Source organism: Camarhynchus parvulus, chromosome 8 (genome assembly GCF_901933205.1).
Source record: "Camarhynchus parvulus chromosome 8, STF_HiC, whole genome shotgun sequence".
NCBI lineage: Eukaryota > Metazoa > Chordata > Aves > Passeriformes > Thraupidae > Camarhynchus > Camarhynchus parvulus.
In genome coordinates, this window is record NC_044578.1 from 21804146 (window position 1) to 21830775 (window position 26630).

Genomic DNA, 26630 nt, shown 5'->3' on the forward strand with positions numbered 1-26630 from the left:
GGCTCGGGCCGGCTCCGCAGCGCACCTGCCGCGGAGGGCACAGGCTGCCGCCCTCCCCCGCCGCCCTCAGGTGACACCAGCCCCGGCGGCTTCCCCGGCCGCCGCGGAGCTTCCTGGTTCCCAGAAGGTGCCGGAGCGGCTGCAACAGGAACTGAGAGACGGGGGAGGAGGCGGTGCCGCGCTCCGCCGCAGTCGCGGCCCGAGCCGGGGGAGCGGAGCCGAGCAGCCATGGGCCGCCGCCCGCCGCGGCGCTGAGCCGCCCCCGCCGCCCAGCGCTCCGCGGCCGGCGCTGCCCCTTCGCCCCTGCCGGGCAGGGCGGTTGTCCCTGGGGGCGCCGGGGCCGCCGCCGGGGCCCGCGATGTGACCATGGACAGCAGGTTCAAGTGAGTGCTGTGTGCGCGGGGCCGCGGCGGGGCTGTGGGGCGCGGCGGGCCGGGCCGAGCCGAGCCGAGCCCCCGCGGCGGACAGGCGGCGAGCAGGCCCCGTGGCTGCCCCGGTCCTCCGGGCCCGGCATGCGGCGGGCGGAGACGGGAGGAGGGGGGAGCCCACCCGGCGGGAGCGTGCGAGGGGCAGGGCGCGTCCGCCGCGGCCCCTGAGTGACAGCGGGAAGGGCGGGCGGGAGGCGGCGGGGCCGGAGCCGGGGCGAGGCGGGACCCGCGGTGTGGGGGAGCGGCGGCGCCCCCGACCCGGCCCGCGGCGGCGGAGAGGAGGAGGAGAAGGAGGCGGCCGCAGTCCCGCCGGCCTCTCCCCGCCCCACGCCGCCTCCCGGCCCCGGCATCGCCCGCCCGCAGCGGCGCGGGGGACGCGCTCGGCAGCCGCCGGTGGGGCCCGGGGGCTGTGCCCGGTGAACGGGGCCTGTGCGGGGGTGGCAGCGCGGTCCCGAGGCCGCCGGGCCCAGCAGAGCTGCCCGCCGTGCCCCTGCCCGCCGCGGGCCGAGGCTGTTACAGGCATCCCTTTAGGAGGTCACAGAATTGTCAGGGTGGGGAGGGAGCTCTGCAGATCATCCCGTCCTCTCGCCTTGCCAAGGCAGGGTCATGTAGAGCAGGTGACACAGGAACACTTCCAGGTGGGTTTGGAACGTCTCCAGGGGAAGACTCAACGACCGTCCTTGGGCAGCTTGTTCACTGCTCTGCCGCCCTCAGTGTAAAGAAGTTCTTCCTCACGTTCAGGTGAAACTCCTTGTGGCCATGGTGGTTGCAGACCACCCTTCTGTCATTACGAGGTCCTTTGGGTGTTCGAGAGCACTGCCATCCAGGCTGCCCTCCGGCAGCGGCCGCCTGCTCTCGTGACATTGAAAGTGACAAGATGTTACCCACGGGTTTCGGCAATTGACAAACAGCTCCGTGTCTATACGCGCTGAACAGGCTGGCACCGCGGAGCTGGCAGGGAAACGAGAGACGAGAGACAGGCTCACAATTCTCAGATTAGTTTGACACATTTTTGACACTTCTGAGTGTAGTGGGATGTGAAGAGTAAACTTAGAAGAATTTTCCTGCAAAAGGAGTTTTAGAGTACTACAGTGAAAGACAGAAGGCAGTATTACTTCAAAGACCTTTTTTTGAGAGTAACTCATCTAGGAGTTGAGTTAGAAACACTCAATTGGTGATTGTAACACAACCTGATTCACATTAAAAAACCTCAGCCTGAGAGGATAAACCGAAGGCCTAAGCTAGACCAATGTCACGGGGAGATGTCGTTTCTTTTAAATGAAGGATTTTTGTGGTTCAGTTTTCTAGGTGACTCAACCAAGCCTTACCAGTTTCATTCTGAACCTGCTCACCGGCCAGAGGAACAATGGACAGTTTAACACCAGATTAAATCTCCAATGTCCTGGATTTACGCTGTTGTAACTCAGACCAGAATTTCATCTCCTATATGCAAGATCAGTAGATAAAGGATTTCCCCAACAAAATGCTTTAAAATGCAAGGAGAGTGTGATATGGGCAGGTTATGTCTTCATAATGTGCATTAGACTATAATTGTGTATCTCAATTGATGATGGTGCTGAGGTCAGTGAAAACATGTACTGAATCAATTAATTTGTGACAGCTGAGTTTTTCCCTGGCTCAGCCTTTGGATTTCATTCAATACTTTATTTAAAGAAACAACGTTTTAATTTGCTGTATGCTTTATGTGAAGCATTCTAGAAACCTGGAACCAAGTCTTGTTTTTTTTGTTTCCTATGCCTAAATCTCCAGCTGATTTCAGTGGGAGTGTTACACAAGACAGGAGTTCCACTGCCTTTTATGTGGTTAAATAGATAATTGATATGGGTGCGGTTATACCGCTTGTTTTTAATATAAATAGCAGCGTGCTTGGTAGGCAGAGAGGGGTGGATGGCGTGGTAATGGCATTTAGGCCCGTTTCAATGAATATGTAGTTTGGGATTAGGTTGAGTGTTAATTGCTGTTGGCACACGCAGTTTGTTATTATCATCAGGTGGAAGAGGCGCCGGCCGTCACCCGCAGCTGCCCTTGATGGCTGCTGCAGATAGGGAGGCTCCCTCTTCCTGGCTAGCTCGGGCTTGTGGCCATCCCCACTTAGTGCACTCGTGGTGGCTCTCGCAGTGAATCACGCCTGAGGTTCAGCCTTTAGAGCCCAGCTGGCGATCAATATCTGGTGAAAGAGGAAGCCAAACGAGTCTCGGCCTTGGGGTGGTAATCAGGTGTATTTAAAGAACAGCGGCTAAACACAGCAAATTAAAATGGAAGTCTAATGATGGGCTATTCCATCATATTCTATATAGTAGAAATAAGACATAGCTTTAGAAAAGGCTGCCTGCAACTCCATTAATGTTGCAGATTGATTGACTGATTGATAAGGAGCTTAGCAGCTCTTTTTTCTCAACGTTTAGATGAGGTATGGTGAAGTGACTTAAAAGCTATTTGAGATATAAGGCAATGACAATAAAATGTAAATAAATCACACAGTTTAGCTTGTTTATCTTTCTTATTCCTTTCTTAAGGCTGCATAGGGAAATGTCACTTTTTGGTTCTTCCTTAGAACTAATCTGAGTACTAATTTTGTTTTAATGATATTTTAATTCTATTTATTATTCTACAAAAAGAATGTAAAGAATGGAAAGTAGAAATAAGATCTGAAATATGTATATTATAATTGGTTGTGTTTGTTTCTTCTAGGGAAAATCCGGAACGTACCTTTGATTTGGTACTGAAAGTAAAATGCCAAGCTTCAGAAAACGAAGGTAATACACTGTGCCTATGATATTTATGTAGAGAAATGAGAGCTGGAAAAAAATACTCGGCATCCCAATCTAGTGTTATTTTCTACTTTGAATTGCTTTTGGACTGAGGTTGTGTTAGAATGTGCCTATGATTATTTTTTTGCTTTTTAAAATCTATTACTTTGTAGTTGTTGTGGGGTTTTGTTATGTTTTCATTTTAGCTGTTGTAAAAATATTTTTGTTCTCCATAATATATTTGCAAAACTTGGACTTGAAGTGTATTTTCTACTCTTAAAATGTTGATTTTTTTTGTGTAAGATTTCATTTTAGAAGGATCATTGACTTCTGTCTATCAGGGGAATGTTAATTTGATCAGCGTGATAGAGAGAAAGTAAGTTATTTTCTGAAAAACAATAGGAAGAGACTTTCTTTGTGGCTCATGTTTGGCAGCTGCCCTGGTTTGCTGCACGATACAAACAGCAATGAGGGCTGCCTTGAGCTTGTATCAGCCGTCACTTTCACATCTCTATAAACACGAGGTAAAAGAGATGTAGTAGTGCAAGAGTTGTCTGAGAGAGGCTTTTTTTTTCCTCTTGGGTAAAAAGAAGATGGGCTTTCCAGTACTGAAATTAAAGTGACCTCTTGAAAGTCCACTGGGGGAACTGGGTTCATGTTCTCATCCGAGGTTGTTGGCCTTACAAAAGCAAAGGGAGAGGAGGAGTCTTGTCAGGGTTGTATTGTAGTCATGTTAGTCTGTGACAGCTGTGTCTTAATCACAACTATAAAAACAATAAACTACATCTTAAAATAGACTATATTTCTTGTCCTACTGTGCTAATGGATACTGTTTCCAGAGTTTACTACTTTAACAAGTAAGAGGCCTGTAGAAGTTTATAGCCCCCAACTATTCCTTGTTTTTTTTATATTTCAGACAGTGTTTCTGTTATTGTGAGTTGTCAGAATGTGCCTAATGTGTTTGGGAAAAAAACCCTTTTTGTTGAAGCTAAACAATTGTAGGCCTTCAGGTCTTTTAATTATTTTTGTTACCAGCCAGCACCCTCCAGTTCATTGCCTGCTTTTTTGATTTAGTGTTGGTATTGTCATAGTTTGGCAAATCAGGTGGACTTTCCTAACTATGATCATAGTTGTGGCTTGGATCACATGTGCAGTTTTTGCCTTAGTGATTTCATAGATGATGTCTGGGAACCCTGCTTAGCTACTTGACTTGGATTTGTTTCTCCTTGCATTGTGCTTTTAGTCTCTGCCCCCACCCAATATCCCTTCCTGGGGGCCTGTTCATGTCTTGGCTTAGTCCCTGATTCAGGCTGCAAATTCTATTCCCTTTCTTCCTCTCCCCCTGAGAGCTAGACTGTTGGTAATCCTTCCAGGTCTTCATCTTGAAATCTTGAACAGTGTGGGCATTTTCCTTCTGTGATCAGAACATGGATCTATATCCTTTTAATTCCTTTTATCTTGTATTTAACTTCTCATTTTTCTTGTGCATCTTTCTGCCACTGCTGCCATAAGAAACCACTTCTCATTGCATGCAGCTCTGTGAATGACTGACTGCCTACACCTGAATTTTGGTCATAGGCACTTCCCTTGTCTCTCTTGCTTGGTAGTTTTGCTGTTTATCACTTGTCCTTGTGGAGAGAAGCATCTTTAAGAAATCTGTGTGTCTCCTTGCACTGTGACACGAGTTAATGTGGGGACTGTTTGTGGCTGTATTGTGGTTGCATTCCCTGCTATTCCCTTTTTTGTCACAATTGCTTCTATGCTCTGTGGGCTCAGTTGCTCTTGGTTCATGGGGTGGCCGAAGATAGGAAGGAGGTTTGATACCAGTAATTTTTTGGAGTCGGCAGTGTGTAACTGGTGAGAGGTTCAGGGGTCTTTAGCTGGCCTGCAGCTTGTGTTGATTCTTGCATGCTTCCACAGATCAGGACAAAAGTACAGTCTCCTTTTGCCAATCTAACAGTGCTGGCTGAATATTCCAGTTACCATCCTGTTGTACTTGGTGACCCATCTGGGATTTGTTTTAATGTCTTTCATCTCATATCTAATTCAGATAACAAACTCACTCCAGTGAGGGCTTGACATCATATTTACATATGGTATTATGAGCACAGTGATGTATCAAATTAATATATCTGAATGTTAAAGTTATCTAAAGGAAATTCACAAGGGACAGAAGTGTATTGTCTTCAGTGCCACTTTAGAAATGGAGCACAAAGCTTGTCATGCAAAACAGGGAGCTTTCAAGGTTGGTTTATTATAAGGCCTAACAAATTTGACAGTTACCCTGTATTGTAGGTCTTGCCTTTAAATAGATTTTCATGCTAGGATAATCTTTTGAATATATCATACTTGAAAACATGATCCATTCACCTGGTTCTTTGCTCATGCCTCTTTCTTTCTTATGAAAGAGATTTGTGTTTAAATAGGAGCTTTCTCCCTCGCATCCCATCTGCTCCTTGTACTTGATCCTGAAGCTATGTCAGGACTGAATTTGTGACATCACTGTCACCAGTGTTGCCGTGGAAATATCACAGCCACAAAATTATGATCTCCCTGCATGAGTGAGCAGCAGGAGAAGCCGATTTAGGAGCGAACAAGACCTTAATGTGACCCGTGTATCTCTAAGCTTTTTCTTTTCAAGCTTTGCTGTAGTCTCTGTTTTCTTGTATTTTCATTTCCCTGTGCCAATGTATAACTGTTCTAACAAATCAAAATGGAGGTGGCCTTACTGCATGTGGAGCTCTTACTAGGATGTTTTTATGAGGATGCTGAATGCCTGTAACAGTCTGATATGATTAAGAATTTTGCTGTTAAAATTGTTTGACACTTTTAGAAAAGCAGTTTTTCTTAACTTCTTAATTACAACATAGCTCTCCAGGAATGTCAGTTTTTCAGACTTTACATTGTCCTAGGACTGTTCCAACTAGAAAGGATAATACATACATGAAATGGAGCAGCATATGATTTCTTACATGTGTTAAGAAATTTGTTCTTCTAATTATTCCACTAATTATTTTCAACATAGGTGTTTACATTGAGTAGAACCCAAAGAGATTTCATCTAACTTAGTAAGAATTTATTGCTTCATGTGTGGTAGGTAGCTCTTGAATTGGTTACAGGCTCAGTTGTGCTAGCATGTATTTATTTGTAGGTGGATCAAAATTTTGTTTCCCACTGGATACATGGTTTCTGGATTTTTTGTGATTTAAGAGTAGCTTACATACTTGAATATTTGTTACTCTGTTTTAAACTACAGGAATGCACAGTAGCATTGCTAGATCAGTGATCTTCCAACTCTTTCCTCAGACAGGAGAGGGAAAAAAAGGATACTCTCTACCTAAATATTTTCATAATTTCCTTAACAGTTTAGGATATATGCTTACTGTATTTTCAGAGTGAATCTCCAAAGAGGAGACAAAACCCTTAAGACCAACATGAGATTGTAGCCCAGATCATAACTTTGGGTCCTTTGCACTGCTGAGGGTAGCAAACATCAATTAGTAACTAGTTGATGTGACAGCTTTTACTTAGGAAAATTCATAACCCATTTCTCACAAGACTTTTGAGATGAATTAGCTTCTGTTCAGCAGAGTTTGCTAAGTGACTGGGGCAGAAGTGCTAAGCTATTCTAACAGCCTGGTATTTGCTAATTGTGTATTTGGCTTGCAATGTGAGTAGCACCTTACAGAAGAAAGTTTTACACTGCCTTCCAGGCAATTGCATATTTCTGTAATTCTTTTCTGTGTTATTCCTTAATGAACAGCGAACAAGAAATAGCAAAAATGTGTGCTCAATTTAATATCAGCAGCAGGCCTTCTGTATTAAATTTTCACTTACAGACCCATAGAGCAGCTTGATAACAGATATTATCAAACCTGCTCTGTTATTTTAAGGACAAGAATTTCTCTTTAGCTTTAGGGTGAAAAGTTTTTTGCACTTTGAGCTGAGTCACCCTTACTGGGTATCAGGAGTGAAGCAGTGGTTCAGTTGTCTTAAGTGCACAGACTTACATAAGGCTATTGCTCAACAGCTGCACCTACAGCAGCTTTACTCTCCTCCTGGCACTCTTTTGTCCCTTGAAAATTACACTGCAGCTGGCACTGGAAGATGGGTTGGAACCTAGGAATTGTCTGAATAAAGCTGTCTGCAGCCTTTTTTTTTTGTCATCCAGATCCTTCTATCATGAAAAGTAAATTGAATTTCTGAAAGGTTGAACTTTTCCACATGGACATGTCCAAATGAACAGTGCCATTGTAATCACTGTGAGGAGTGTATATTTATCTGTGAGGACACAAGCATGTACAGGTTGTACATACACACCTCTAAATCTGAACTGTGGGTTTGAGTTAAATGGGCAGAGATGAAGCTGGCAGTTTAACTCAGTCTATAAATTTTATATCCTGTGCACTTCCCGTGCACTGATTCTATTAAAAGTGGATTGCGGATGCAAATACAGCGCAGATAGAGCAGCCAGCAGTAGAAAAGCAATGTGCAACAGCTTCTGTGAACATAAAGTTTTCAGCGTTTCTGTCCACAGTTTCCCAAGAAGATGACTCAGATTGGTTTCAGTGTGGTTAAGAGAATGCTGTTTGCTATACCTTCTTTTTCTTTGATTATAGCACATAAAAAAAAAAAAAACCAACAACAGAAAGGCTCCTCAGAGGCTGCAGGTAAATCCAGAGAAGTCAACTACTGAATTGTGGTTTGGGTCTAAAGCAGTCCTGACTGTTAAAGTTTTATTTGAAAAGCCTTTTAAAGTACCAGTTCATTTTATGTCCAATCTAAGAATAATTGTTGGAATACCCTTGAAATTTGGTTGCTTTGTCTCTATTTCTTTTTTAAATGCTAAGAAGTCTTATGTAGCTCTAGGGCTAGATAATGTGATTTCCGGAGAAGGTGTTAAATAGGTTGTGTTGAATTGCATGAATAACTTCTGTAGTTTATTTTCCTTCTGCCAGAATGATAATAAATCTTAGTGATGTGTGATCTCCAAAATATTTTTCTTTAAAGGGCCTTAAATTCATTAAATTTTCAAGAAGAAGCCACAAATCCAGTTTAATTGAGTGTTGGTAGAGTTAAAAACTGTATGCATTAAGTCCAGAAATTAGTTTAGAAATGCAAAATTCTTTCTATGAGGTTTGATTGCTCTCTGTTAAGGTACTAACAAAGTATGTAAATCCAGAAAGGTCCCAGTTCCAAAACCAAGTTTAATGCAGTTGGTAGTTTTGTCCAAGGGTAATCTGTCTTGCTTTGGTAAGGCTTAGATTTAGTCTTCCAAAGCTGCCTGTAGGATGTGGACAGAGCAAGCACCACTTTTTCTTCTTCTGTTTTTTCTTCACTCTAGAGAGTTGTTTGTTAACCACATTCTCTGAGCCACTGGGTGTAACATGCTGATCAAGATAACTTCTTTCCTCTGCTCTACATTTTTTTGTACAGCATCTCTTGAACCCGATGAAAAAGATAATTCTATCAGAGTAACATATGAGGAAGTCTGCAGGATTTTTTTTAAGAGCAATAAAAACTTTTGATGCAGTGGTTATATACTGCTAACCTTTTTCCCTTTTGGTTTTAGCTGGAAGGGTACTAAATAAGTACTGGCCCACAGAAAATTAGGTTTCTCTACTTTTTTAAAGCATGCTCTGTTCTTCAGGTGACTGTGGAGAGCAACTTTATGTTGCTGTGAACCAGATAAGCTTTCTTAAAGTATCTAATTTCTGTGTATATTTTTGTCTCAATCACTGTATAAACATATTAGAATTTCTCAACTGGTAAAATGTCATTTGACAGCATTGGATATCTGCTTATAGTCTTAGCTTAGATGCAGTTTTTGTGTATTAGAAAAAAAAAGCAACTTTGTTTTTATATTCTTCAGAAGTTTCATTGAGCTTAACATCCGCTCCCCTGCTCCCCTGCCCCAACTCATTAACTCATGTTATTTAGGTTAGTGCTACTTCCCTGTAGTGGTTTCTTGCTATTCTGTTGAAATTTCAAATTTAAAAAGGACATTTAATCTGGCCTGGTTTCTCTATAGGATTGATTGATGAGGAGAAGAAACTATCACAGCCTTTTGTTGAGGGTTGTGTAAATGCTTTGAAGACAAAAGCAGGTAGTATATGAAAAGCAGGTAGAGCATCACTTGTGTCCTTTAGACAAAACCAAGGAATATGAGCCAGAGTTTGGCTGAAGTTCTCTAGTGTACAAACACCAAGCATAGCTGTAAATCCTTCATAAATTATCATCTTTAAACCCTCCACTTGTAGCTAAATGAGTAATTTCATTGTGTTCAAATTTCTGGCATTTAATTGGAAAGCCCCTGAGGGTATGAACAATGTCTTCTGTGTGTTTGGACTGTCACTAGCACAGAGTGGGTGTTGGAAAATTATGAACAACAAAACCAATTAAGACAAGAATGATTCTGCAGCTAAGATAAAGATGGGCATTCTGATGCTTTTTACCTTTTCCTTCTTTTCTCCAGAGACTGAGAAATGCAGTGTAGTCTCTATAGTTTTCAGCTTCTCCACAGATGCAAAAATGTAGAGAAAAATGTTGCCACTTTTTAGTGTCTCATTTCCTACAGATCTTTTTTTCCACCAACCTCCAGAGATTCTTGGATGTATGTGTAATTTGGAGGTGGGTGCAGATATGTGTGTGTAGGAGGGGAAGGGGTGAGAGCTGCTGAAGAAATAGGTCAAGGAAGCCCTTTCTCCTATCTCGCCTGCATTCTTTACCAGGGTGAAGAGACCTCAGTGGGGAGGGCTGACCCTGCTCCCCAGCAGCCAGGGGACCGTCCTGGGAGGAGTGGCAGGCTCTGCTCTGCTGCAGAGATTCCAGCTGCAGTGATGTGGGGCCAGGCTCTGTGCTATCACTGCTGGTAAAGATGAAGGGTTCCCCTGCAGGCACTTGCCCGGCTGTGTCAGTTTTTCATGTTGTGCCATATGCCACTTTCAGCAGTGTGATCGCGTTTTGGGCAGTGAAATTAAAAGAGAAAAACTTGATGAGTTAAGGGATACAAATTCTAAGCTGATATAAAAAGGATTTTATATAAAATGGAGTAGAATGAACCAACTAGTATTAGTATAACTAAATATAAGTTGAAAACAGCAATGTGTGTAATGTAGTCAATCAGTATGAAAGTTGACATTCTTGTGCTTTTTTCAAATTTAATTTTAGTTTCGTTTTAGTACTTCACTATTTGAGATGGTTGCCTGGGGGATAGTTTGTGGGCTTTTAAATTGCTTGCATTCAGAAGTGTTAAGAGTTTGCATATTTTCCTAAGCTAATGTCAGCATGCTTCAGCCCTCCCACACACTGAACAGCCAGCCCATCGTACACAGAGATTTATCTTTCTTCAATGGGATATTTTATGCTGCTTCCTCTCTTTATATATAGTGTTATGACTTTTATTTTTTTTTATGTATGGAGGATTTAAAATCTGCTGAAGAAACTTTGAAAACTGGTTCAACTTCCAAGGTTTTAAATGCTTTTTTTGCAAAGCTGTAAGACACTTCTCTGTCTACCACTAGTTTGAAGAGGCTGAAGTGTAGGGTTTCCTGTCTGGTTAACAAAAATAGTTTTTTAATTCTTTTTCCTTTACCACTGAAGATATTATCTGGAGAATGGCAGATATGTATAGATGCACATGCTCATCATCGAACTGTTGAAATACATACTTCTGTATATAAATAAAATAAAACATGATCAGGGCTACAAAGGGAAGAGTTACACAAGTTTTTGTGAAGGGCTTAAAAACCCCTGAAGCCAAGAAAAGTGCTATTTTTATTCCTTAAAGTAATGTAGTAAGAGTGATTTGAGCCTAGCATTGCTTTGCAACTAAAATGTTAAGAATCTGTATTTTTCATGGCTGATGTGTGATAACTCCAAGATCCTGGTAAAAACGTGATATTTACAGGCAAATACTTCAGGTGGAAGATTCTATGTGACTGACAGATAAAGTAATAAAATGCTGAAAACACTAACTTCTGATATTTGCTTTTAATATTTTTCCATATATTCTGGAGAATTGTAGCTTTATGCTTAGAACTGAATAATTTGGATGAACAAAGACTTTTTATATTTTGTGAATTTGGTTTAGGAGAAAATTTTAAAACTTAGTACTAAACTTTATTGGGAAAAAAGAAGAGAAAAAGCAGAAGTTAAGAAAATAGGCTTGAACAAGATTTTGGGTGTGGTATCTGTGCTTCCTGCCCTGGGAAAGCCAAGGCAGCAGTTTACAGTCATACTGTGTTCCTTTGCAAAATTCTCAATCCTTGTTTGGAAGGTTTTGTCCAAGTGTTAAATCCTTAATTAGAAACAAGGTTTGAACAACACCCTTAAGATTATGTTTCCTGAATCTGGTTTCTTTATGCATTTAAATGGGTATTCAGATGTAGATTGAAACCTAGGTAAAATTAAAAACTTGTGTCTGAAAAGAGCATATTGGTTAGGGGTTCTATGGGACATATTTTTAAAACTTTCTTAGTTAACGGCAAGTTTGATCATCATAGAGGCATAATGATCATAACCAAGGTGTTATTTTTCTGTAAGTGGTTTAACACTGCATAGGTCCTTAAACTCAGAACCATAGAATGACACAAATACTTCCTGTCCATCTGACTTCAGATGCTGTTCAATATCAAGGGTTTTATTTGTTGCGCCACTTAAACCTGTATTAGAGCACATACAAGTATTGTTGTGTTGTCATTGTGTGGATGGGGTGATATGTTTGCTTTTGGGAGGAGGCAGTTCTTTTGCTGTGTCAAAGGGCTAGCTAAACACAAAAATCTCTTTATAGTTAAATACTGGATGCTAAATTTTGAATTTAACTGTATTGAGATAGTTGCACTTGACACAGAGAAGCCATGCTGATAATGATTATAGGCACAGCATTATTTCCTTCAGAAGTTACAAAGAAAAGCTTAACGTTTTAAGGCAGCTGTTTCCAGGAGTGAAATTGAGTTATTATGGAACAGTGATGCTATTATTTTTTTTTTGTACTGCATTTTAACGTGAGGATATAAAAAGTAAGAGTGGTTTGTGCTACATTGAATGTGTTTGTGTTCTGTTTAAATGCAAAATAAAAAAAAGTGCAGCATAAAGGTAAAGGACAAGGGTTGTGTGGTGATTGCAAAGTTACCTAGAAATCTTTCTACGTAACCTAAGTCTATAATGAGTTTGAAATAATGGAGTGAAACCACTGTGCCTTTAGAGTGTCAAGAGAGAAACAGTTACTGTAACTTGCTTGTAGTCTTGCTGGCAGGAGCTGATCCTTTATGCATCCTGTTCCCATCTTCTGGAAGCCCTTTGGCTCCTAAGCTGTGTTTGCTGTTTGTGTTTCACTTCAAATAGCTGGCACTGCTAAAAGCATGAGGGAAGCATCCCTCCTGCTTCTGGTGGCACCTGGCAGGCTGGCTCCGAGGGCACGCTCACCATCCAGCTGCTGGGGCTGCCTCTGGAGCTGGCAGGAAAAGTTCATTGTGCAGGTCACATAGGGAGGGACTGATGGGATTTTCATGCCATTCAATGTAGCATTGGCTGTTGATTCATCTCTTAGTGTTGATTTCAAGTATTTCAGGTTTGTTAAATGTATTGCCAGTTCAAGAAGCTAAACACAGCTAGGTATGCCCTTACTCTGCCCTACCATCTTCCTGTTTGCTTTGTGTTGGAATCTGTTTGGGTTTTGTTAAACTCCTGTCCTGTTTTTGAAGAAATGGGTTCGATAACTGTGGTGGTTTTCCCCAGTTTTTCTGTTCACAACAAAATTTAGCTCCTAGGAAAAAAACCACATACTCAAAGTTAGATCCCTGTCACCTGTGGGCACTTTGAAGCATTGTAGATCTGGAGATCAATTAAATTTTCATTTTGTGTGAACAAAATTCTGGCTAAAGACCACAAATGTACTAATTAGTATCATGCAATTAATTCATGGAACTGAAAATAGTTAACAGCATTGTGACACAGCAGAGGAAATTCTGATGAATTTTGTGTCCAGGAAAGACTTCTGCTGGTATTTATCCTCCAGGTAGCTTTTCCCTCTAAGAATACTGCCAGTTTAACAAGAACTTCAGTTTCCTAGTAGCTGATGAACTTTGGCTGTCACATAGAGGAGGCTGTGATGTCAGTGGTTCTGTGCCAGGACAAGTAAAGCTCCCTGACATCGAAACTGAGTTAGGTGAGGTTCTGAGCATTCAGTTTCAGTTTCAATCAGGCATTTTAATTGGTGCATCTGAGTAAACCTGTTTTAGATTCTGGGAATGGGCATGTTGCGTGCTATGTGTTTCCATCTGCTTTAACTTGGGTTTGCAGCCCTCTAGCACCTTACTAGTTCTAGTCTAAAAATGCTTTTACAAGTGTCAGGCAAAAAAACCCCAAAAAGTCAGAACTAGCAAGTGTAATTAATAAGTAAGGAATTTATAAAGAACTTTTTTTTTTTTTTTGGTCTTGATATAATATGCTGTATTATACAAAGAATTATTTGAAAGATATATTCTTTTGCATGCTGGTTGTGATGTTAGAAATCAATACTAGGACACTGCTTAACCAAAATAAGCTTGAGATGACCACCCCTTAAATGCCTGGGTGAAAACATTTTTCATTGGCAATAAAAACATTAATAAACTAAAGCCTGTCTTAAACTGTGTGGCAGCTAATGATGGTGACTCTCTTATTTTTAAATAAACAATTTTGTGTGATGTTACTGGACGCTGACAGATACAGAAGACTGTCACTGAGAATACTTGTGAGGTAATGCAGTCCTTGGAGGGAATTTGCATTGTGTTTTCAGCAGTGAACAAAGCAGAAATCATCTCAGCTCCTGGTATTGGGGAAAGTGATGAAGGACAGGGTAAACCAGATCAAACAATAATAAAAATAAACTAAAGTACCACAATTTTCAGTGGAAGTGAAATAGGATGAATTTTGGAAATAAAAAGATAGCGAATTGTGTTGGTTGTGGTCAGCAGAGCTCTTGAAGCCAGTAAATCCATGAGGATGGGCAGATCCCAAGCATTTGCTCTGTAATTGCTGGGGAGCATTACCTTGGTCTGCTTATGTATGATCTGCTTCATGCAGTTTAAATAGATCAGGAAGATCTGAAACTACAGCATGCGTTGGAGCTCTAAAAAGAGATAAATACTTTGCTTCCAGCCCAAAATTATTTCGGTTCAATCTGGGGGTTTGCCTGACCCTCCTGATGTGGGTTTGTGTCTCTCAGCTTTGAAACACTGATTTTTCTCTGCATTTCCCAGAAAACTTTGTGGTAACAACATTTGCTGTAAAAGAGCCCATCTGTGTGGCTTCTCCTATCTTGTTGTTTTGGATGGTGATGCTTTCTATGGCTGCTGAAAAATACTCTGTATGGTAATCTGTGTGAAAATAAGGATACCTTGTTATGAGATGTTCTCTGCAAAAGGAGAGTACCCAGTAGAAATTTTAGCTTTCTGGTGAACAATGGCTGTCCTTCATATGCTCTCCAGCTTTTAAAATATGCAACAACCCATCTAAAAAGAGAAGTACAGACTATAAAAATTGGAATGTGTATTCAGTCACTTCACAAGTAAGATGTGGCCTAGGATTGCAGAATGATCTATGCATTCAGCAGTTAACATTATCATTAATGACTTTAGTAAAAGAGCCTGGAATTAATTCAACTCAGGACAGTTGCAGAGGTGCTCATTACAGCTGTGCTGTAGCATGGATTTAGAGCTAATCTGTGTAAAGTAAATATATACCCTTAGTAGATGCAGTTCTGGATTTCTGCTGAGAACATAACTGGGCTCTGTATGGACCCAAATCAGAATTTCTCAGATTATGCCCTAGGAACATAATGGGATTTTATGATCTGATAAAAGAGCATTGTTTGTTTTGTGTCTCACCATGTACACTCCTCCTTTTATCTTAATGAACAAGGAAACTTGATACTGACATGTAGTACTGGGGGCCTTCTGCTACTGAAGTTCTGCTTCTGTGTATTTTAACACTAGAAATTATTCATCTAAGCCTGACCAGTATGTTTTAATTGTCAGCACATCTTGAAATATTCATCTTTCAGGGAGCAAGACAAAAAGTCTTGCTAGGACAGAAAGTGCCAGAACAGCATAAACAATATTTGCAAACAATGTGATGTTTGGAAGCGCTTTGTATGCAGAGAGATCAAAGTGAGTTTAGTCTTTTCTTTCTTTGCTTTGTTTTGTTTTAAGAGCTATATTTAGTTAATGTTGCTTTGGGTACGTAGACCAGTATATGTTACTTAGCATAGCAGTGAGTATAGCAGCTTTGTGCTTGTGCATTGAACAGAATGCAAATCATGAAACAGATACAGATAGCTTAATTTGAGATAAATGTTGGAAGTTAAGTGTTACAGAAACTGAGAAAGTACCTTTCTATTAATCAATGTTCCAGAATCTAATTTTTTTCTTTAAGTCATAGCAGTATATATTCAATTAATACATTTAATAGGAATGTTAGAAGTTCTGTCATGTTTGTAAGCCAAAAAGAAATTATAGTGTATGTTATCTTAAATTAATATTCTTTTCAGAGAGCAATACTGATCCATTACAAGAAAATAGTATGTTTTGAAAACTAAAGAAACCAAATCTGAAATATATATCAATTGTTATAAAGTTTAATTATCATGTCATGCTTGTACATGGTTCACCAACATTTATGGAGGCTTTTATTTAACTTCACTGGGTATTAACTAGATGTACTGGAATATTGCAAATATGCAGAGTTAGGCAGGGACAGTTTTTGTTCCAGGTCTTCTTTGAACACCAGTGGCCAAGAGAGATCAGGGTTTTCAACTTCATTAGGTTCTTCTTAAGAAAGCATTTACTACAGAGCAGCATTGGAAAATGGTGTTTTGTTGAGATCTGCTAATTGACTGCTCTAATCTGAAATTCTTAAAACGTTCTAATAAAATTTTTAGTTGTCATAAGATAAAATATGTGAGCAGTGAAACAAGAATTCTTTCATATGTAGCTGTGTTAGAAGTTATGGGCATTGATAGGATGCACAGATGTGGGGGTAAAATCTGCTTTATGTACAATGAACTGCAATCCTCCCCTGTAGAATTATCTGTGCTTAGAAAACTGGTCACATACACTAAAGATAAGGTAGTTCAAAACACAGTGTTGTATAGGATACCAGCCAAGTCTGGTCTTCAATAGTGCTAAGTCAACAAAGAAAAGCACTTTATAAACAATAGATGAAATATCTTCCTAACTTGTGGCTAGATAGGTCAGTAGTTATTAATAGGATACAAAATCTTTCAGCTCTGGAATATGTTTACAGAGCTCTGATATTTTCTTCCTTCTTCTTGTGAGTGTCCTGTTATTGTCTTTGCTTCCTCCTTTGCATGTGTGAGATTTGTTTTCATTTGACTTAGCAGTGCTAAGGGAAAAGGATGAAAATACCCCCAACATTTTAAGGGCCATACATAATCCTTAAACCTTGTTGGATTTTGCCTTGTTCAGCCAAACAGGGAATGGCTCCACAAAGGTAAAACACATTCTCTGCTTTAGTAGGAAGTGCAAGTACCAGTCAGTGTGAAGGGAAGTGTCAAAAGCCCGGATCATGGTGCTGAAAGCTTGGCTGATGCTTCACTGTGGGCCACATCAAGGAGCTTTACTGCTAATAAGCGTCCATTAGGCAAGTTCTGCGAAAAACCACAGGTCTTTGAATAGCATTTTGCAGGAAGTAGGTGCTTCAATATCTTTAAGTAAATGACTAATACTGAGCACAGTCCATTTCTTGGTACTACTTCTTTGGTGGTAGTGGGAAGTGTTGCTGTCAGGTTGTTGTGCAAGCTGTCTTTCCACAGGCAGGAGGGAGAAAGCAAAAGCTCTCTCAATTACAGAAGCTGTGTTGGTGGAATTGAAGTAAAACTGAGTGGATGAGCAGTCCTGAAACTGCCCCAAAGAAAATGACATATACATGCTGGAATTCAAGATATAATTGCATTATAGAGAAATTACATAATTTTCCAAAGTGCTAGCTTTTGTGTCTAGAGTAGGACACTCCCAGTGTTGCTTTGCTTCTCTGAACTTGTCGTGCCTGAGAGAGCTGGCCCAGCAGAGCTGGTGGGTGTCTGTGCCTGTCACGGGGTGCAGGGCTCCCCAGAGAGCAGCAAGGAGACATGCAAACAAAATCCAGTGACCAAGGGCTGATTTCAGGGAGGGAGCAGATTAGGACTTTGCTTCTGTGTTGCATCACTTCTCATGTCTTTGTTTTTAGAGGGGAGGATCTTGCTGAACTCTGTTCTTGGAGTTCAAGGTACCGCACAGATGTGTTACACTTAAGATAAGAGACTGCATTTGATTTCTCTCTTTTTACTCAATAAAAGCAATGTGCATAGAGTAGTGAAGTGGACTGTGAGTCTGCTTCAGTTCAGGCTGAAAATTCTGTCACATTTGTAATGAGCTTTTAGCATTTCAGGGCATCTCATAATTGTTTCTGTTAATAGCAGATTGGTATTGCGTTCTGTGGAAGCAGATTTGAAAACAATCAGTGTTTTAAAGAACCTAAAAAAGGAATGAATGTGATATGAAATTTATGAATGGATGAATCTGTTCTGAGCTTCCTTTTTGTTGCCAAAGCCTTCCTGTATATTTAGCAAAGAAAAAACAAACACTGAAGTTTATGTTTTGTTTTTTTAAAAAACAAGCTGAGAATCTATCGACTCTCATTCCAAAAGCAAAACAAAGAAGTTATGTATTCACTTACCCTTTATAGAACCTTTTTTGGGGAAAAAAATGAACAGTTTATAATCAGAATTCTCTTAAGTAATTTACAAGTGTTACTGGAGGATTATATTCAGTAACCTTTGTCTTAAACTTAGCTGCTGGGCTTTGTGGTACTTGAAATGAATCGTACATTGTACAATGGCTTAAAATCTTACTCATTTGTAAGTAGATCTATAACTCCCATCTTTTGAAGGAGTTTTACTAATGGAATAATTGAGATTAAAGTGACTTGTGTCCAAAGTGGTGGTAGACAAGCAATTATTGTGTATTTGTTGGTGTTAAGAAGGAGTTTAGATGTACATCTGTGTGTAGTTTTTGCTTCATTAGCTGCTTCTAGAATAGTGCGTATTGCATAATTGTTAGATCTTCATTTTACTATATCCTTGAAGGTCAGGAATGAGAAATAGTGTAAGCGTAAGAAAGAACAAGATGGTATACAAGAGCACATAGATGAAGACAAAGGTAAACCAAGTCATCTGTGCAGGGTGGTTCTTAAATATGTGTTGTGTGTGTTTGGTTTATAGCTGTCTGTAAAAGAACTTTCTCATGGTACGTCAGAAGTAAGATTTCAATATCTTGCTCAGTATCTTAATGAAGCAGCCCCTTATCACAGTGCAGTTGGTTCCCTGTTTTTCTGTCTTCTTGTTTTTGGGTTTAATTTTGGGTGCAAATGTATATGTGGGAGGAATTGTGACTGAGGCTGTTTGTTAAGAAGATGCTCTATAAATTTGAAAAACAACAAAAATGTATTCTTAAATTAGACTTCGGTGTTAAAAATTTAGCTTGCTGAAGTTTTGTGCAAAAGAAAGGTGTTGCTTCTCGTCATCAGGGCAAGTAGAGATTCTGGAATTTTATTCACTGCAGATGAGTTATGTGTGCACTTCTTGATGTTTAATGCATACATGATCCCTATTGCATGTTCTCTTTCACATAGCTGGTAAAACACTGGTTAATAAAACCAGCTGAAGTTAATCACAGCAGGTGTTGCAGTTCAGTGCTTTGGTGGTATTGGCCAACACAACCTGAAGCTGACTCAAATATCCAGGAAATGTCTTCTGAGAGATGCTTAACTCTTCTTTCCAGATCTGACAGTTTAAAATAGGTCTGATGTTGCTGCAAGGAGCTCAGCATGTGGTCTGTGGAAATAAGGCTGCCTGCTTGGAACAAAACACCTGAACGCTCAGTCTAAAATATGCACTGTGTGAAGCTCTTTCCTGCTTGTATCCCAAACTAAATCATTACCCATTTTTAGTGATCTCCAAAAGCATCACATCTCCCTTTTGCATGTGTGAAAATGTTCTGTCCTTCCTCACTGTGAATGAAAGGGGATCAGTCTGGCTAGGGAAGGGCCTGGAGGGCTGCCCCTATCACCTGCTCTGTCCATTTGTGTCCCTAGTGAGACTACATTCTTGTATTTCTAACTGAAAGAAAAATGGAAAAGGTGTCAGAATAATGATTCTGGCCTTCAAGGCAGAGAGGAAAAACTGGGAGGAGGTTTTGCAGGAGTTTATTCCTCTCTCTGCCCACGTGCACAGCTGGTGGTGCTGGGTGTAGGCACAGCAGGCTGTGTGTCACTGCCCAAAAACTGCCTTGGTGGATGTCACCATCATTGCTCCTGCATGGGTACCCATGGTCACCCTTGGTTTGGAAGCTGCTGAAAACAGACATTTTCTCTGAGTGAAATGGGGGCCCATCTTGTGCAAGCCCACTGGGGTTTGAGCTCTCTTTATACCCTTGGCCTTGGCAGCAACCTTGAGCAGTCCTGTTGGTGGCTGTGGTACAGAGTTTGTGAGCAGGTTCCTTCTCTTTGTTTTAATTATGCTACTGTTGATTCCCTTGGATTATAGTTTTTGGAATTTAATCCCAAGACATAGGGATTATTTATTTTATTTATTTCCTTTTATTAATTTGTTCCATAGGTGATGTTTTACCCCCCCCATAAGCTGTGTCTCTCACCTGAACGTATAATTTATTGAACCTGCCCGAGAGTAGATGCTTTTCCACACCTAAGTTATATTATTTTATATTTTTCTCTCAATCTTTTTTTGAGTTTTTAGGACAGGTTGGTCCAACGTAGTGTGCTGTGGATTTCTGCAGAAGCTACAGGGAGAATTTCAGTGTTCTGCTTTTTAAGTCTCCCACATTAATATTTTTTTGTCCTATCAGTAACCTGGTGTAGAGCTAAAATTATTAACCACAAGACAATCAATTTCAATTATCATGTTCTTGAGTTAATGCTCTGTATTTCTTACTTCTCAGACATTTTGTCTTTCTGAAATCAGTTTGTGTATGCTCTCTGATAGGCCTACATATGTTTGAAAATGTGCATCTTGTTGAATAATTCTCAGTCAATAGCTGACCTGCATAAGCAAGTTCTTTGGTACCATGAACAGAATTACAGTATTAGACCCTCTGTTGTTTTTCTTCTGTAGCAGCTGCATTGTTTTGGGGGGCTGACTTAGGTTCCTGTGAATGGCTGGTCAGCTTCAGAGAGTGCTGACTCACCCAAGGAAGATCTTGTGTGTGAGAAGGCAGATTGCAGTGGACCTGGAGCAGAAGTGTATCAGATTGCAGTGGACCTGGAGCAGTGGTGCAGAAGGCAATCCCTTGCAATTTAACTGCAGTAAATGCTGTATTGCTGTGTTTTCAGTATCACTTCTGGAGATGGGGGGCAATTGGATGGGGTTTACACATGGTATCTCCAAGGAGAGGTAGTTCAGTGCATGGCTGAGGGTGCCTGTGTTCCAGTGGCAGTGCAGCAGGTATTTTACTGCAGGCAGTGATCCAGTGTGCAGTTCATCTCTTCTTGGGAAGCAGGCCACAGTCTTGGGAAAGATCACAGAGCCTAAAGCATCCCAAGTTGACTTAAGCACTTTTATAGCTAAAGAGATTATTACCCGGCAGTCTCTAGGTTTGACAGCTATGCTGTATGGGGATTTTTTTTTAAGGGCATTACAAGGAACATTAAAATACTTCCTAAGCATGACTGACCTATGTGGTAGAGGGAGATGCTGGCATGTGCCTGATGTCAGAGGACAGAAGACAGAGAAAGTTCTTACCTTCTGATTTCTGCTTCCTTTGCAAATCCAACCTTGTTTGCCTGTTGAGGGAACTGAGGTTGTTGTTAGGCCCTTTCTGGATTGTTGCATTTGTGTCCAGACTCCCAAATCCTGTTGCTTTCTGCATGCTGTGGCCATGACCAGGCACTGTGGGGTGCTGGTAAAGGATAAACGTTGTTGGTTTTTTTTTTTCCTGTTATGACAAGGACGATTTCACACTTTCTTGTTTCAGCACAAAACACACTTAAAAAAAACCAAACAACCCCCCCCCAAAAAACCTAGCACACCCCCTCATGTTCCCCCAATCAATCAACCTATGCCAGACAGTAATTTGTTTGCCTCTTATTTTGAGACACTCTGGCTCTCTTTTCAAAACAGATTGGGGAAATTGATGAGAGAGATGCATTTCCTCAGCTGTGCCTTATTCTGCTAGCAAAGCCCAGGGAATTCTTTCCAAGTGCACACTCAAAAGAGGCCATAAGAATTCCAGCAAGATGCAAACATCAGTTTTTCTGCAATAACAAATTATTTTCAGAGTTTCAAAATATATCCTATGCTTATTCAAACATTAAAATATTGCTCAGATCTAGATTTTTTCCCTGGCCTACTTGTTTTGGCTTTTTTTCTCAAGATGAAAGAATAGATTTTTATTAACCTAACTACTGTTAGTACATTTATTAATGTAAACTGTCCTGCTACTCTGGATTATTCATGCTACAGCAGTGCAAGTGTTGCAAAGAAACAAATTACAAATCACTGCAATGTGGGGTGTTTTTTTGTTGTTTTTGTTTTTTTTCCTTTGTTTTTTATTTGGTTTTTTTCCCCTGGAAAATCCAATGGTTTGTTTGCGCTCTAACCTTATGGATACCCTGTCTTGCTTGCAGTTTTCCTTACAGGTCTTGTTTGATACATCAAGGCATAAAATACTTGTGTTACCATACTTTTATTTGCTGAAGATAACTGAGACAGTGGGCAGTAGTGACTCTAAGCTTTCAGTTAATTTTGGAAGATACAATTCTTTTTGTATGTCTTGAGTTCTGCTTTAGTGTATCCATAGTGAGTATAAAATTAGGCTCTGCAAATGTCCAGAATGCTGTGTGCTTGGGTATAATTTAATAATCTGTGTATTATTTTAAAGACACACATAAGCAATGGCTGGTTGCTTATAAAATGCATTTACTGACCCATGAGTTAATTGATCCCTATGACTACTTAAACCTCAGGGCTTTAAAAGTTTTTCTCTTATCTTTATGTTAAACAATGGAAAGTTTTACCGTATGTTCAAATAACGTCTTCATCAGGTTCACAACAGGATACCATAGTTAATTTTCAGTTGAGTGCTTTACAGGATTTTCTTTTTGCTGGCTGGTTGGGTGAAAGTCTAGACACTGAGAGATGAGGCGTTAGAGGGGCCTCACAATATAGTTATTGTGAATGGTAAGTAGGAGCAGCTTCCTCTGATGTACGGACTCCATGCCCAAACCAGTGGTACAAAGGCATAGCCTTTGTTCAGGGGGATAGGGGCTAATCCGAATGCTGCACACTGTGAAAAACCTTTTATGGAAGGGAGGAAAAACTTGCCTTGAAGGTGAGAGGTCAGCAGTTTAACCTCTGACTACAAAACAAGAGACCAGTGAAGAATGGGACGAACAAGGGGGAAAAATACTTCAAGTACTCTATTCTTTGTTTATTAGAAATGGGTCAAGCAAATGAGTGTCAGGAATGGTTACAGGAGTTCTGATGGGCTGCAAGGAAGTCTGAAGATGTGCTCTGGCTTAGTTGTGCATTGCTATGCAGTTTGGAGCTCACATAGTTCTCTCTTAAATGCTTGATAAAGTGATCGCCCAAACAAAATGAGATCCTGAAAAGCACAGACACTCTGCTCTCTTCCTCCTTAGCCCATATCAGGTCCTTTTGTTATTAAATTTTTATTCTAATTTTCTTTAGTGTAGATAAACATCATTTAGTATTTGGCCTACTAACTCTTTGCACTGTTTCTGGGCTGTTTTTTGAAATTTGTAAAGAAGCATCACAGTAATCACATACTCACATGTGTTCAACAGGCAGTGAGATGGGTCTCCTTTAGCTAAAGCCATGGATCTTTGGGTGGTCAGGGCTATTGTGCAACAGCAGGGGAGAGCTGTTTCCAATCTTCGTGCAAAGGGAATATGGCGGCTTTCCCCTCTGATCTCATTTTGGTATTATCAGTGCTGGGAATTTAGTCACAATCCAATTAGAAATTATGGAAGTTATGTTCACCAGTGGTTAAGCCTCCCATATTCTCAGGTTCCACCCTTTTGGACCAATGGGTTGTGCTACTCTTGGCTCAGGCTGGGAGAAGATACCAACAGTGATTAGTACACTTGGTGCACTAAAGCTCCCTGCTTGGCATACAACCATTCCTCGTGCTTCACTACATCCAGCCCATGAGAAGCGCTGCTCACCTCCCTCCCGGCCTCTCCCAGCATGCAAAAAAGCAAAGAAGACATAATGCCTTGCTTGGGCACCTCTGGAAGTTTTATACTTCACTGGACATAGATGTATTGTGTATATGAGGTAAATTCCTCTTCGTGCTTCCACACAAAGGGATTAAAGCTAGGCTTTGTTGTTGACCCTCTTCACATGTCACATCTTCAAACACTTGCTTATGACCTGGACAGCTTTTAGGCCACTTGCATTCAGAGAAGTGATCAGGAACCAGCAGTGTTCCTCAGCAAGTCAGTGGCAGGGCCTCTCAGCACCTGGGGAAATAGATTTTGGTACAGGCTTGAATTTATTTGTGCTTGGAAATAGCACAGTCTCAAACATTGTGCATCCTCTGACCTTGGCTGAGTTTAATCTTTTGTTTCTCAATTTCACAGATACCCATCTTTCTTCTTTTTAAATATTTTAGAGGTAAATTCCTCAGAAAGGTGGTTCTAAGTATACTTCCATGATCTGACGCATCTGCAAATGAAAAAAAGACTTCATTTTTCTTGCACTCCCAGGAACTCTGGGTTCACTGATTTGAAAATACAGCATTTTAGTGGAGACCTTGTTAAACATGCAGAGTTCTTTATTATATAAATCCTAAATGAAAGGCTTAGGATAGTGGCTGTTGCTGGAATTACCTGAACAGGTGATTTCTATAGCTATTAAGTGAAAGTAAAATGAGGAACCCTTTACAGTCTTTTTGCCTTGCTCCTAATAGGTTAGTTTTGTCACCTTATGAATTGTGAACTTTTCGGTTTTCCAAATTTGATGGGATCAAATGGTGTTCTCAAGCTAAATGACTAACCCTTTTGCCCTTGGGTAAGCACCAGAAGTTAAAATATTGATGTATTTTAGAGTAGGTACCTTTCATTGTATTCTATCAACATTTGGAAAATAAGAAACAGAGTTTTGTTCCCCCTATAATTATTTCTTCTGCAATCTTGAAAAGGACTCTAAACCTCTTCTTTAATGGCCCTTTAAGATCACTGAGTCCGACCCTTAACCCAGCACTGCCACCTCCACCACTACACCATGTTCCAAAGCACATCTACATGTCTTGGAGTACCTCTTAGGGATGGTGACCTCCTCGCTTCACTGGACAGCCTGTTCCAGTGCTTGACAATTTTTTCTATGAATAACTTTTTCCCTAATATCCAATCTAAACCTCCCCTGGTAAAACTTGAGGCCATTTCCCTTTGTCCTTCTTTTCACCTGGGAGGAGAGACAGATCCCTTACCTGCTACACTTTCCTGTCAGGCAGTTCTAGAGATCTCTAAGGTCTCCCCTGAGCCTCCTTTTCTCCAGGACAAACACCCCCAGCTCTCCCAGCTGCTCCTGATGAGGCCTGTGCTCCAGACCCTTCTCCAGCTCTGTCACCCTTCTCTGCACCTTCTCCAGCATCTCAATGCCCCTCCTGAAATGAGTGGCCCAAACCAAACACAGAGTTCAAGGTGCTGCCTCGCCAGTGCCGAGTACAGGGGGACAATCCCTTCCCTGGTCCTGCTGGCCACGCTATTCCTGATCCAGGCCAGGATGCCCTTGGCCTTCTTGGCCACCTGTGCCCAGCTGGCTCTTGGTCAGCCACTGTCCACCAGCACTCCCAAGTCCTCTTCCACCAGGCAGCTTTCCAGCCACTCTGCCCCAGCCTGTAGCATTGCACAGGGTTATTGTGGCCACAGTCCTCACCTGGCATTTGCTCCAACTGAACCCCATCCTGTTGGCCTCAGCCCATCCATCCAGCCTGCCCAGATCCCTCTGCAGAGCCTCCCTGCCCTCCAGCAGGTCATCAGCACTCCTGCCCAGCTACGTTTCATCTTCAAACTTATTGAGTGTGGACATGATCCCCTCATCCAAACCATTGCTAAATGCATTAAACAGGATTGAAGAAAGGAAGATACACTTTACTGTTTCAGGCAGAATGTTATTCTGTGGATTTTGCCTAATCCTCTGTGGTCTTGATAGGAATGAAGAATTTAAACAATAATAAGTCATTTGGGATAACTGGTTAAAATTGAGATGTGATATTTGCACATCCATGATTCTTGAAGTCTATTTTTAGTATTTTCAGAAATTAGTGGATTTTCCCTGCTCTGGAAAGTTCAGGGATTTTGTTTATCAGAGTGATGGAAGACTCAAGATAAGAGAGGAGTTATCTGAGGCATGCGTGAGAGAGAATGTATGTCTTTGTACTGGAAAAGTGCAGCAATATTTTCGTATCCTGTGGGGTTTTTTTTACTAATTATAAAAACAATGAATTAAGAAGGTGCTATAAGAAGTGCATTCTATCCCACTGATTATGACATTTTCAGCATGAGTGATTATGATTAGTCTTTTTTATAAAAAATGGAATTAGTTATTTTAAAGCAACTTCTGATTTCTCTAGCTGCATATTGAATTGTTCTTGGTGGGAAGTATATGTGCATGGGTAGTGATTGCTTTTTGCTGCAGCACAGTGTATTTTAATGCAGGAACTGGCTTGTCTGAAAACATTTAAATGTTTTTTTCCAAAAATTCTTTTGCATTTCTAATGAAGATTGGTTGACACCTGTGATTAATTCTTAGTCTTATTAATTCTTAGCCTTTTTTGCTTTCCTGTTAAATGATCAATGTTTTCTTAGGCTCATCCAATCATGACTCTAATTTCTTTAGATCAGAAATTATTTTGCTTTCAGCTTTTAGCATTGATTCCAGCTGTACACTGTGCTGGTCTAGGATCTTGCATGCATTTATAGAGCTCAACTGTGCTCCTGGAGGTGAATGTCTTTCATTTTCAGAAATAAAACAAAGAATAAAGAGAAAAGCTCCATGTGGTTACCAACTTGTTATCTGTACAGATGCATTGAGCTCTCCTCTTAAGCCTTCCAGTAGTGAACCTGCAGCCATGGCAGCAGCACTGTCTTACTGGTGGAGATGCAGAATGTGCAGGAGGACAGAGAATGAGTGTGAAATGACTAGAAGTGATTAGTGATGTGGGGCTTGTAGGAAATCTGAGGTTTCTTTAATCAGCTGTGTCAGGGAAGAAGCTAAAGTACATAGATAATGGAGCCAGAACAATGCAGCCCTTCCAATAGCATCAAACCCTTCCATGCAACACTGAACGTGGAGAAACTGGGCAGTGAGAGAAGGGCAGTGGTTGAGAGGAGTACTTTTAATGAAAATTTT

The 26630-nt window shown here is 40.9% G+C and overlaps 1 protein-coding gene across 2 annotated transcripts in view; it reads left to right on the plus strand.

Moving 5' to 3' along the window:
* The first annotated feature begins 291 nt into the window (after positions 1 to 291).
* Positions 292 to 26630, plus strand: part of DENND1B (DENN domain containing 1B) — a 150525-nt gene continuing 124186 nt past the window's right edge. For both annotated transcript variants that reach the window (XM_030953026.1, XM_030953027.1), the window contains exons 1-2: positions 292 to 383; positions 3141 to 3205. In XM_030953026.1, the coding sequence (XP_030808886.1) occupies positions 367 to 383; positions 3141 to 3205 (82 nt within the window). In that variant the 5' untranslated portion in view covers positions 292 to 366. The remainder of the gene's footprint in view (positions 384 to 3140; positions 3206 to 26630) is intronic.